The 12,403-nt window shown below is 59.5% G+C and overlaps 1 protein-coding gene across 1 annotated transcript; it reads left to right on the plus strand.

Annotated features, from left to right (window-relative positions):
* Nucleotides 1-3,036: 3,036 nt before the first annotated feature.
* BESB_025280 (uncharacterized protein) lies at nucleotides 3,037-12,075 on the plus strand (the record flags this gene model as incomplete). The annotated part of the gene is made up of 11 exons (XM_029361216.1): nucleotides 3,037-3,099; nucleotides 3,308-4,522; nucleotides 5,120-5,419; nucleotides 5,704-5,797; nucleotides 6,080-6,486; nucleotides 6,674-8,469; nucleotides 8,776-9,214; nucleotides 9,483-9,589; nucleotides 9,972-10,537; nucleotides 10,700-10,817; nucleotides 11,259-12,075. The coding sequence occupies 11 exons, from the start codon at nucleotides 3,037-3,039 to the stop codon at nucleotides 12,073-12,075; spliced, it is 5,922 nt and encodes a 1,973-aa protein (XP_029215571.1).
* Between the last annotated feature and the right edge of the window lie 328 nt (nucleotides 12,076-12,403).

A 12,403-nucleotide genomic window follows, 5' to 3' on the forward strand; every position in this document is an offset into this window, starting at 1 on the left:
CGCGTTCGCAACTTTTGAAGGAGCCAAAAATGCGAGTTCGATGCGACTCTGGGGGAGGCAGACCGCTAGGGGCAAGAAGAAACGCTCCCAGAGGCCCTCTTGTCGATGCTGCGTTGTGCAGAAAGCACGGCGGAAGTGCAGAGAACTGGAGCACGAAGGCGAGGCGAAACCGAAGTAACTACTGGTGGCACCTTTGACGAAATTCGCCGGTTCGCTGTCAAAGTCCCCCTCCGGACGCATACGCGTGCGTAGGCTTACGTCGATGCGCCGGCAAGATGGAGGAGGCACGGCACGCACGGCGGAACACGCCGTATCCGTCGTAACAGAAGGGAAACCTCGGAGCAAAAACATCATCCCCTCGTCCCTTCACGGACCTTCAAATCATGAAAAGCGAATCATGAACGATAACAGTCACTCACAGAGCGTAAGCCACCTGGTACCGGACTTGCCGAAAAGTTTTGGCGCCTGAAGAGCCGATTTTGACCCGGGGGCCCCGCGAGGATGCGCGCCTCGCGCGCGGAAAACTGACACGCAGCGGCACAGAGAGCGGAGAGCAGAAAACGCCGCCGTGCACGCGCTGTAGAGTATGCACTGACCTAATCGACCGGCAGAGCCGCAGAGGGAGAATTATGTGGGTGGCGAAGCTGCGTACGGCTCCGGTCTTCAGGTGGACGTGAATTTGCGCGGGCCCGAGGTCCTGCGTAGTGAACCTGGGGTGTCTCAAATCTCCCCGTCCCCCGTCGTCCGGGTCTCCGGCAGACACAAAGCGTGACACAAGCGAGGGAAGGAACACAAAAGACCAAGCCAGGATGCATCTGGAGTGCTTTTCGGCCAAGTGGCCAGCAGAAAAAGAGGATTCTGCGAGGGAAAAGGCTGGCGACTCCGTAGTCAGCGGGCTACACCGCAACTCACACATGGCCTGCAACGCACGCCTACTTCAGGCTTGTCGAGTTCTCACCCGCTGCCGGGGGAATTTCTCCAAATGCTCTTGACCGGTAGAGGGAGTTTGCAGACCACGCTATGCACTAGACCATCGCTTTCGCCCTGTCAGTGAATCCATGACACCGGCATTCCAAGAAGACGAATTGGACGCCGCCAACTAGAGAGAAAGCGCTTGCCATTTGGAGGTAAAGCCCCTGTGTAGTGTCTCCCGTGGCAAGTCGTTTCTGCTCATGAGGACGGGAATACATATGCATAGTTGTGGTTGACGGCCCGCCGCCGCTGATGCCAGGGGAGCGCCAATGGGCACACACCCACGTTTTCCGGCATCTGACTGCGTTCTCAGTGCTTGGGCGCTCTGCTCACTTCGGTTGCGAACACTGTCGCTCTTGGCATGCCAATCAGGTCGGATACGCCGTTGCTCACGGCAATGAAGCTGCGCTAATGGGTCGAGCCGCAGTTCACTTCCTAAAGCCAAAACACATCCCCCAAGATTCACGCTACCGATCTGTTGTACGGCTTTACGTGGTAGTGCATGCAGATGGACGGAACCGTGAATAAGTTTATACGCCCACACGTGGAGCGGGTTACGCCACGGTAAACGAGAGTTCCACGCGAAAGCAGCCCGATGATGCGATGACTGAATCTCTCATCGTCAGGGTGGCTGCACAGCAGGAGCTTGAGCGAGAAGACTTTGGAGCGATACAGTGTTCGTGTTGCCTGGATCGAATGCAGCCGGGAACGAAACTCTATGCTGACGGCGGCGGCCTCACAGCGCATATATTTGTTACATGAGAAGCGGTGTGTTCAAGACGAAACAATCCTGGTCCTTGAGCTATGAATTGCCTCTTCGACACGTCTAGCACCATCAGGTGGCGCGGCAGCAGTGCTGAGCAGTATAGATTGAATTTGCCTTTCCCAACGACTACCAAAAGAAATCGTGTTAGAAGCTGATTACCGCGTCCATGGGTTTCGTCGAGGGGTGTTCCGCCGTATGTAGAGAGCATCAGCTCGGCCCATTTACGCATCGTCATGCCACAGGAACAATTAACCATACTGCCAAATTGGTTCGATTCAAGCAAGTAACAACACCGAATTGTTCTGAGAGTGATTTCGTACCGCGGTTGATTTTGTGGATCTGCGGTGGCGCACGGTCAAAGACGGGAATCACACAGACTTTCAGCCGGCACTGAAAGATAGCGTCTCGGGCCATACACAGACAACACAGCCACATAAGTGCCAATTTTGACGAATGTTCTTCTGTCGACTCACGGGCGGCAAAGGGAGGGCAGTTTTGAAGCGGCCATCGCAGCTGCAGCCCCGGCGGCCCCTAGTAGGAACCCATCCGTGACGCCTGCGCATACTACATATGGGTGCCTTCTACAAACTCCCTTGGCTTCTTTACCGCGGAGCATCGACGCCGACGTGCCCTGGCCGCTCTCTTAAGCCCGTTTCTCTGTTTTTGGCGAGTTGCGACATTCTGAACCAACCGCTGCCTCGTGTGTAGGTGTTTTTGGAGCCCGGTATCGCTCAGGAACGAAGAATGCATTGCGGACTGTCTCCAAACGCCGACTTTGCCCTCCCAAACTTGCAGCAGCTCTGGGGTGCGACATCTGGATGTCGTTTGCCGTCTGTGGTGGCCGCTTGTGTGCACTTTATCTAATTTATGGCGCATGTATGGTCTTTATATCGTGTATTCTCCCCTCTACTGAGCAGCAGACGCTCCGTACCGGAGTTATGTAGGCACTGCTCTGCGGTGGAGGCATCGAGGCCCGTTTCGCCTGGCGCTGTACATGGCAAGGTGCCTCCGACGCTGCGCCTTTTCTCCGTAGAGATTGACTGATTCCTCCCTGTATCGCCCTCACTTGGTGGGGTTCTTTGTTCCTACTAATCCCCGCTCCATCATCCGCTTCCTCACTGCGTCGGATTTTTTCTTTTGGTTACCCTTCTCTCCGGTTCACGCGCTTCACTTCGCTCCCCCCGGCAGCGTGCGCTGCCACTGCAGCCCGGTGATGCGCATCTTCATGCGGCTGCGGGGTCGTGTGTGGCGAATCTGGAAAGACGCTAACGCTTTTCTGGAATTGTGTGCTCAACTTTATGTCGTTGCCCTGGTGTCCAAGGTTGCGCCTTGCGGCCGGTCGTTCCGCTCAGGACGCAGAGGTGCTTTTCCCCCCTCCCCCCCCGAAGCGTGTGTGTCTCGCCTCCGTTGGTTGCGGCTCGGTGCTCTTCTGGGAAGCCTCTTCTCGCACGGTATTGTAGTGTAGCGGCTGCTGTTGCTGCGTCGCACGAGATCATGGGCGCGGCCCCTTTGCCTCCTTTGCTCGCATGTGCAACGGATTCTGGCTAGCACACTCTTCTCTTTTTTCAGGGGCGGAAGAACTTTCCGCGATGCGAGACGGCGTGTGGACAGCAACTCGAGCCTACAGCCGCGGGAGGAGTCTTCGCCAGCGGGAAGTTCGCGGCGGGGACGATGTCTCCGACGCAGGCGCCAGCCGGCGACCAAAATGGCGGCAATCAGTGGCCCGACAATCGAGCTGCGGTTCCTGCGGAGCAGTGCGGAGGAGACGCCCCCGAAGGCAACGAATCAGCACAGCTCTTGCGCGACTTTCTCGACGAGGCGGCCAAGATGCCCTTCCCACCTTACCCGCCGGGTCTGACGCAGCACGCCCAAGGGGCCCCATTTGCGAGGCCGGCAGCGTCGCGCGAAGAGCACTTCAGAGCGACCACTTTTTCGAATCCGAAAACGACCCCAGGTGACAGAATGCGCGAGGCACGCGGCGGCAAGACCGGCGCGGCAAGCGCGGCGGCGAAGGCAGGTGACCTCGACGAGGGGGCAAGACCTGATGAAGGCCGGCGCCCTTGCGGCGAATGGGTAGAACACGAGTCCGAAAGAGATAACGCCAGCCCAGCGCATGCGGGATGCAGCGAGAGAGGCATTACAGGCACTGCCTCTCCCCCGGCGTCCAGCGCAGACTCCTGCGCCGTCTCCACTCCTCCATCTCAGGCGCTAGAGAGTGCGGACCTCTCTTCAGAGGAGGACGCGGCGCCGAGTGGTTCACCGCTTTCTCTGTGCCCCCCTGAAAGTGAGCGCGATGAGGACACGGCGGAGGCACGCGGACAGAAGAGGGCCTCGCAGCTTTCTAGAGAAGACGAGGTGGTGCCCTTCTCAGGTCAGCGAAAGGCCTCGTTGCTTGTTTCAGCGGACTTCAGGGCAGGGGATGCCACGACACTTCCGAGCTCCGATTGCGGCGCTGGATGGTGGGAAGACAAAGCTGAAGCGCCCCGAGTCGTGAGACGAGACGACACGCGGCCCTCCTCGTCCGGCCTCGCCAGCTCCGCCCACGAAAAAACCTCGACAGACGACTTGCCCCATCATGGGCAGGAGGCCATTGCCATCCTGCTCCACATGCACGCCGAGATCCGCAGTCGCATGCAGGAAGAAAAAAACCAGCCACTGTCTGGGGACTGTGCCGCCCGCTACCTCGGCCAGCTCGCCAGCGCCCTCTGGAGTGCGCAGCGAGAGCTCCGTTCGCTGACCCAGCGAACTCGAGGGAGGGAGCTGCATGACAAAGAACTCGACAGAGTGCGTCTCTCACATTCGTCCCCCGCACACTCTCTCAGGACTCCTCATCCGCCACAGACGCAGACATGGCTGCCACTGCACTCTGTGGTGGCGCTGTATATAAAAACCCTCCTGCGAGACCTGCTGCGCGGGCCCCGCGGATCAGTGCGCACGTATTGCGCATGTGTGTATGTCTCGCTCTTCGCATGCAATGGACGCGAAAGAACACCGAAGGTAGACGACCGCTAGAGAGTTGAGCGGCTTTCGTGACATGCGTCTGACGGACGAGGACAGCGGCCGGCCGGTGGCCGCCGCCTTCAGGCCCGCGGCGCCCGTGCGTAGTGCAGGGATGAGCTTCATCAATCGTTTTGGAACGTCTCGCCTCCCCGCCGGCTCTGATATTTCCTACTGAAGGAGATTACCACGGCGTTGTCTGTCGTGCTGCCTCGCAATCCTGGGCAAACGAACGGGGAGCTTTATATATATATATATATATATATATATTTGTGCCAACTGGTCGGTAGACGATCGAGCGTGTCAGGGGTGAATGTCCCGTTCTCGAAGACACCGGACTCTCGCGATATCGAGGCTGGCACGGTTTCTGCGGTGCGTACTCAGGTTATGCTAACGATGCACCAGCTCGACACAGCGGACTCTTCGCCGTCAGACTCCGCTGCGTTCCCTCTGGAGGCACCGTCCGCCTTCTATGAGGCTCTCCTCGCGACAGCTGCGTACCTGAACGACGCTGAGAGTCAGGCGCAGGCCTCGTCGCTCTTCGCTTTCTCTCTGGCTCCGCTCCCCGCCTTGGCGCCGCCGCCACCCCCGCCCGCCTCCTCTTACCTCCTCTCCGTGTCTCTTCAAGACTGCATCGCGATGCCGCGGGCCAACGTGTCTCTGCTCACTTCGCTGCTCTTGCAGGTGAGTGAGGATGAGATGGAGGGGGGGCGGGGGACAGAGGACTCACGGCAGGTCACACCGGGGGGGTATGCCAACGCAGATGTGAGCTCTCTCGGACTCGGGACTCTTGTTTCACACGCTGCCTCCCTGCACTGCTCAGCGTCTCGTGGCTTGGAGGTGTAACAGTTGAGCAACGCCCCTAAAGCGAAGCAGCCCTCCATGGACATGCGAGAGTCCGTGGGCGTTCCTCGTGGGCTCGTCAGTTGGTGAAAATGTCGGACGCCTCTTCCCCGTATTCTGTTCAGGTGGATGTGCCGCATTTGAGCACCCCCGAGAATCGGCTGAAACGTGCACTGACCGTGCAGCTGCTCCAAAAGTTCCTCGGCATGCACAAGATAGGTAGGTCTGCTCTCTTCGAGCAACAAGCCTGAGGCGTGGAGTGACCGTCTCTCAGCATCCCGGGGGGTCTTAAGCGTCTCTCAGCTCTTGCACTTGAGACGAGATTCATTTTCCTTTTGGGGGGCGAGTCCGGATGCCGTCTCACCCCTTTCTGGATCCCCCCTACGTTTCGGGGCGTTGCCCTGGGACGCATGCTGCTGCTGTTTTCGCATGCGATGGGCTGGGTCATCGGAGACGGACTCTGACGCGTCTCTGGCGTGTTCTTTCGTGCGCTGCAAACAGGCAAATGCATCTATGACGCCATCGTCTCAGCAATGGAACGCGCGTCCTCTTGCGCGATCGAGAAACTGGGAGAGCCTGAGAATGCCCCAGCGGGCGCTAGCGCGCCATCGAAATGTGTAACTGAACGGCGAGAGAACGGGGCGGATTACCGAACTTCTCAGGCGGAGGAGGGCGGCGCGCTTTCCTCTCAGCTACTCTTGAGCAGCGGTGGAAAGATGGATGCAGCGCCCACTCCTACATCAGGTGACTGTCCCGCCGCTGCCTGTCAGCTTCCGCGCACGAGCGGCCCCACGGCGGAGGCGGATGACGCAGGAGAGGAAAGGAGTGAAGCTGAAGGGTCAGCTGTCGGGGCACTCGTGCACCCACGTAAAAGTCGTCTTTTGCTTTTCACGGCTGCCGAGGAGGAGGTAAGTGACGCACAGTCCGCAGACGAGGTATCGAAAGAGGTTCCCCTGAGGACAGGGCATTAACGCACATCTGTAAAGAGAGACTCAACGCTTCTCGCCCTAGGAAATTGAGGGCAACGCAAGCATGTGGAAGTAAGGTGTGCGCCCACATGTGACGCGTTTCCTTTTTTTTTGCTTTGTGTATTAGGCGGTCGACCAGCTTCTCTCTCAGCTTGTTGGACGTGCATCTGCTGGTTTCGCGTCTTCGTCTTCGGCGTTGGCCTGCGGTTTGTATTCCTCGGCTGCGTCTCCCTTTGCTGGCTCAGCCGCTGAGGTTTTTCGGCGCCATGCGCCGCTGTCTTCGCTCGGCGGGAACGCGAGCCGCTTCTTTGCTAACTCGCGGGGGCCGACTCTAGTATCGACCCCACACGTAGGGTCACAGAGCGCTCCGTGGTCAGACCTGGGGACTCTCCTCCCGTGCACCGGCGCGGCTGCCTCTGGCAGCGCTGTACATAGTTCCCCAGTGGCGGGCGCGAGCCACAGACGCGTCCACGAAACTCCGCTCAGCGAAAGTGGAAGGACAAAGGCTGCAGCGGATCCATGGGGCGTGCTCGGCGCCTGGGAACACCGTGGTCCTGCCTCCGCTGCGGAAGATGAGAGGTCTCAGATCAGCGGCACTGGGGTGGGTTCGCCGCAGGACAGCAGTGCAGCAGCAGCAGAAATTCTCGGGCGAGCCGCGTCTCTGCCTGAAGGCGTGGCCGCTATCGCGCGGAGGGCCGGCGCGGAGGCGTCCATCCTTAAGCTCTTGTGCCTTCTGGAAGAGAATCGGATGGAGGCCTCCTCTGCGCACCTGATCCAGCGACTGGTGGGGGCCATTCTTCAGGACGAACCTCCGCACTGCGACGTCTCTTCAGGCACTAGCTCTGCAGGCAAAGCGGAGCCAGGGAACGGGGGAAAGCCTCTCCGCTCCAACAGCCGCCGGTGGAGCACCTGCACCCGCGCAAGTACGCTCTGCCTGAACGCCTCCCCGCTGGCGTCGGCTAGCCGGCAACACGGCAAGAGTGCGGCTTCTTCGCCGCACTCAGACAGTGGAGCACCATCGTACTTTCCTACTGGCGCCGCGATGGACGCGGCAGACTTATCCACGTCGTCAAGTGGCCTCAAGCGTGCAGAGGCGAGCTCCGTGCTTCCAAGCAGCCTCACCGAAGATGACAGGGCAAATCACGCACACGACGCGCCTCCAGTCTCCGCGCAAGCACCTCAGGAACCTCGCCAGAACGCAGCGTGTCCAGTGGGATCTGTGGGATTTGCGGGCGCCGCAGGGGGGCTAGGCTGGGCGAGTTGCGACGAGGCCCACGACGGCTTGGATGTCGGCGTCGTGAGTGAAGACGAATTTACGTCTGTGGATGGAGCGGCACCCTCCTCGCATCTCAGCAATTCAGAGGCAGATGTGGTCAGCAGCATACCGGGCCGCGAGGTGGAACTGAAGACAGGCTCCGGTTCGCCAGGAGGGGGGTCCGGCGGCGGCTGCTGGGCTCGTGGCGTTGGCGACACTCCGAGGCGGAAGGAGGCGGAGGTCAAGAATGCGAAGAAACTCAACGGGCCGCCAGGCTGCGCGGACAGCAGGCCCCGTTCAAAAGAAGCATCAGATCCCTGCTCAGGTGATGTCAGGCAAAGTCGCGAGACTGGGGATGACCAGCTCAGTGGCCGCGGAAGCGACTGCAAGCCGACAGCTACCGGTGGTGCCCCTCCTGCGCCCGGATCGACTCCAGAAAAGACGGCGCAGCAGGTGGGAATAGATGAACCGGGCCCTGATGCGTCGAAAGAAGAGGGTGAAGAAGGGGATGCGGCGCTCTCGGACATCTCCGCGAATCGACTGCGGGGGGAGCTCAGGCCAGCTTGCTGTTACTTTATGCGGTCCATGTGCGAGTTCTCAAACGCCTGCGTCTTTTGGCACCCGCCGGCAACAGAAGCTCCCGAGAAGATCGTCTGCAAATATGGAAGGTACGTACATGTCTTTGTCAAGGGCAGTGGCAGCGTCTCGCGTGACATCACGGCGACGCCCGACACACATCAGTGCTGCTTTCTCTCCTCTCAACCTTTAGAGGCGGCCTGCACTTAGCTGAACTCCGCTTGCTCCTCCCCCCCACCCCTCCTCCTCTCCCCTTCTCGTCCCCCCCTGCCGCCCCGACCCCCTCCCCCCGGGCCCTAGACTATCGGGGCTGTCGTCACCGGACAGGTTGCATCTGGCTCAACCTTGGCGCTGCATCATCTGTGCCTCCGTGCCTTCTGCGCCTGTCCCGCCCTCAGGGTCTGCCATGCAAACCACGGTCGTCTGGTGCCCGACGGGGAAGTGGCCAGCATCATGTACGACTTTGCGAAGTCACTCTCCTCCATGTCAGACGGCGAAATGGGGCGTGTGATCCATTATCTGCGGGCTTCACGTCTCATCGGACTGGTCGGTTCCTCAGAGGAGGGATCGGGTGCAGCGCAAGAGACGCTGGCGGGAGTCGAATGGCTCACGTCAGCGGCTGGAGGCACCACGGAGGTCTCGACGCCGGTCAGCGAGCGCGGCAGGGAAGGGAGCGGCACGTTCTCGAGTTATGAGACCGCAGCCACGACGCCCGTTTCTCGTCGCGCAGGGGGAGCAGCTGTGGATGATCTGTATGAAGTGGAGTCACCAAAGAGGAACATCGGGGGCCTGGAAACCGCGAGGGGCAGTGCTGGCTGCCCCCGCCTCCCCGATCAGGTGAGAAGGCGCCGGTAATGTGCCGTGCGGTCTCGTGAGAAGTTTGCAGCTTGGAGGACGCTGGTGCCAAGAGGGGGTAGCGCCTCTGCCGTTCGCCGCCAGTACTCCATCATTGTAGTACTGCTGGCCCTAAACGTGCACCCCCTCGTGTCGTGTGCTGGATTTGTACCGCTGTGACAGCGATATGGAGGGCTGTGAAGGCGGTATCGAGTGCTGACTGGCGACCCCTGTTTTTGAATTTCTGGGGTGTGCGTACGCTGCGTTGCAGGTTCTTGAGCGGTTCCTCGGGTTAGCGGAGCGACTTCAAGGCCGAGACTTGTCTGCAGTCCACACTGCTTGGTGGCAAACCTTCGGGGAGCAGTTCCCATTCGGGAGGTTCGTCTCTCATTCAGCTTGCACTGTAGTGCCGAACACAGAGATTTCTGAGGCAAGGGGCGGCGCCAAGTGGTGCGCTCTTTGCTAGGGCGTAACTTCTCCTCTCTTGGAACTTCATCTGTGTTAAGCGGGAACGTATAGCATATGATGTATATGTATGTGTATGTATCTATCTGCGTAGAAGTGTACTTGTATGGCCCCGTGTTCCGTACGACGTGTGGAAAACCTAAAATGTGCATGTTTGATTGACATTTAGCCGGTATTATACAATCATCCAAGATATATTTATCTATCGCAGGTTCAGTCTAATGTCCAGTTATAATACTGTACAGCCCACAAGACTTGGTGTAGTGCTGAGTGTGCGCACGCTTGCCATCCACAGGTACGGGTTTGAGAAACTTCGGCACGCCCTGGTCGGGATTCCAGGCGTCACACTGACTCCCCGCGGGAGCAGTGTGACGCTTAAGATAGACCTGCCTCGTCTGTCAGCATACATCCTGCTGAAATGTGCATCGGCATCCGCGCCTCTCTCGTCACGTTTTCCGTTGGGCAAGCTGCAAGCCAACGACGCACCAGCGCAGGAAGCCGCATGCGGAGAAAGGTGCGTGCCTCAGTGCACCGGTGTGCGAGGCGCGCAGCGAAGCACGTCTTCAGCCCCTATTCCAAAGGATGACGCGGGGGCTCAGGACCCCGGGAACAACGCGCCACACGGCGCAGCGGCGGCGGGAATGAGGCACGCCAGCCACCGGAGCAAAGCAAGCGGCGCAGAGGTTGCTGGGCTAGAAGTCAAGAGCGTGGACGGAGGGCGTCCGCTGCAGGCGGGCTCGAGCAGAGGCAGAGGCAAGGACCTCTGCGCAGGCACCGCCGGCGTGGAGGAGTGCGACCGTCTTGTGCCCGCTGGGCGACCTCGAGGCCCGGTCAACGACGGTAGAAGACTTCCTGTAGAAGGTAAGTGAGGGCGACGAGGCGGTCGCCTGAACGATGACGGGATCCAGAGAGAACACAAGCCGTTCCCAGTGCGGCCTCGGGCAGATACGATGTTGCACGAGTGCCCGACCATTATCCATTTTCTGGCCTTGCGTCGGTCCTCGATTCTCTGGATGGATGCAGATCTTCCCCTGCTCATGTTGAAGGTGCCGCATGAGCAAGTAGTAGGCGAGCTTTGCTCCTCGGCCCTGCTGTGTGGCGCTTGCGGACTTCTTCTTTTCGATCCTCTCGTCCACCCCCGGTAAGAGCCACGGATAGATAAAAGTGATTTGCTCATAGCCCAGGCGTATATTAAACCAATAGTAGTTTTGTAAGAAAATCAAACCAGTTAAGTAGGATAGACAATTACCATCCGTCATTAGCATATAAGGATAGAAAGCATTTCGTTGACATGCTGATAACGTAAATACTAACAAGCCACCGGTTTCGGATGGGTTACTTACTTGGTTAGCATAGCGACATAAAAGGTGAAGCTGGATTACGTTCAACCGGTCTGACTGTGGCGAACAGGAGCCTGGCCACATCGACAGAGAGCCCTGCGCACCTGCCGTAGCTGTCCTCATGGTTGTGGCAGATCTCCTGAGGAGGGGGTCGGGCGCAGTGCACTGCGCGTTTGTGTCTGCTGATGGAACCGGAAACGACCGTCCACGAGGTCTGACAGTTGCCTGCGCTGCGTTTGCAGCTGTGGCCATATGATCTGTCGAGACTGCTTGGTAATTCTGTCCGCCACGCACTTCCGCCCGATGCACCGCATAAACTTTAGAAATATTTCGACCCCGCCGCGTCGTCGTCACCCACCTCGCTCATCCACCCCCACGCTCGCGCAAGTCACGGCGGCCATTCTCCACCTTTTTCCGTCGCCTGCTTCACTCCCGCTCTCGATGCAAAGCCCGTCGTCCCCCTCGTTCTGTCCCGTGTGCACTTACGGCGAGGAGCGGCAAGTGGGCCACGCGAGAAACGCGCTTTCCTGCGAGGCGGGGGGGTCCCCCATTGCCAGCTCACCGCGCGGCGGCGCGAGTCTGGCGACGGACTCCGGCGGAAGGCCTGGCAGCCCGCAGGTGATGGTCCTGCATCCACGCCTTCCTCGAATGCTGAAGCCGCTACAAAAGTGCCACCTTGGCGAGTTCCTCTCCGCTGTCGGAAGCGACAGGCGCGTTCCCGCGCTTCTGGGCCGCATGCTAGAGAAAGTACAGGTTCGATGCTGTAGGGCGGAGAGTCGAGCTGAGTCTCCGTCCCAGCCATCGAGCGCGGCGACGGCTGCCGTGGCAGGAAGTGCTACGCACTCAGCGAATATGGACGCCAACGGAGCCTCCGGCAGGAGATGTCTCCAAGAGCTCTCTGACGTTAACGCTTTGCGCAACGCGCTGTGCAAGAAGCATCGAATCGCCAACCCTTCGGAAGGCTGCTGCCGGTGGCAGGGAGACTACGCACGCTATCTGGAGCACATACGCGCAGGGGAATGTGGGCGGCTTTACGCATGTTACAGCATGACGGTTTAACAGAAGGCCCAAGGCCTCTCCGCCAGCTGGAGGCGGGTGACCAGCTCAACCAACCGGAACGCGGAATGGCAGATGCGAGTCGTGGCGCTGGTGTGGACCGGCAAAATGGATGCAAACACTCAAAGGCGGCAGTGGAATTGCTCCACCGCAACACACAGGAGGTGCAGCGGGAATGCTGCTGCAGCCTTAGACGGTAACGGTGTTCAGCGTCAGGCGTCTCGCGTAGGAAGTGCGAGGCAGTTCGACAATGAAGTCTCCTCAGGAGTGTCTCAGAATGTGCAGCTGAGTTCAGTCCCGCCCTCCACTGAGTCAACCTTGATGGCGTTAA

The sequence above is a fragment of the Besnoitia besnoiti genome (assembly GCF_002563875.1).
Source record: "Besnoitia besnoiti strain Bb-Ger1 chromosome Unknown contig00014, whole genome shotgun sequence".
Lineage (NCBI taxonomy): Eukaryota > Apicomplexa > Conoidasida > Eucoccidiorida > Sarcocystidae > Besnoitia > Besnoitia besnoiti.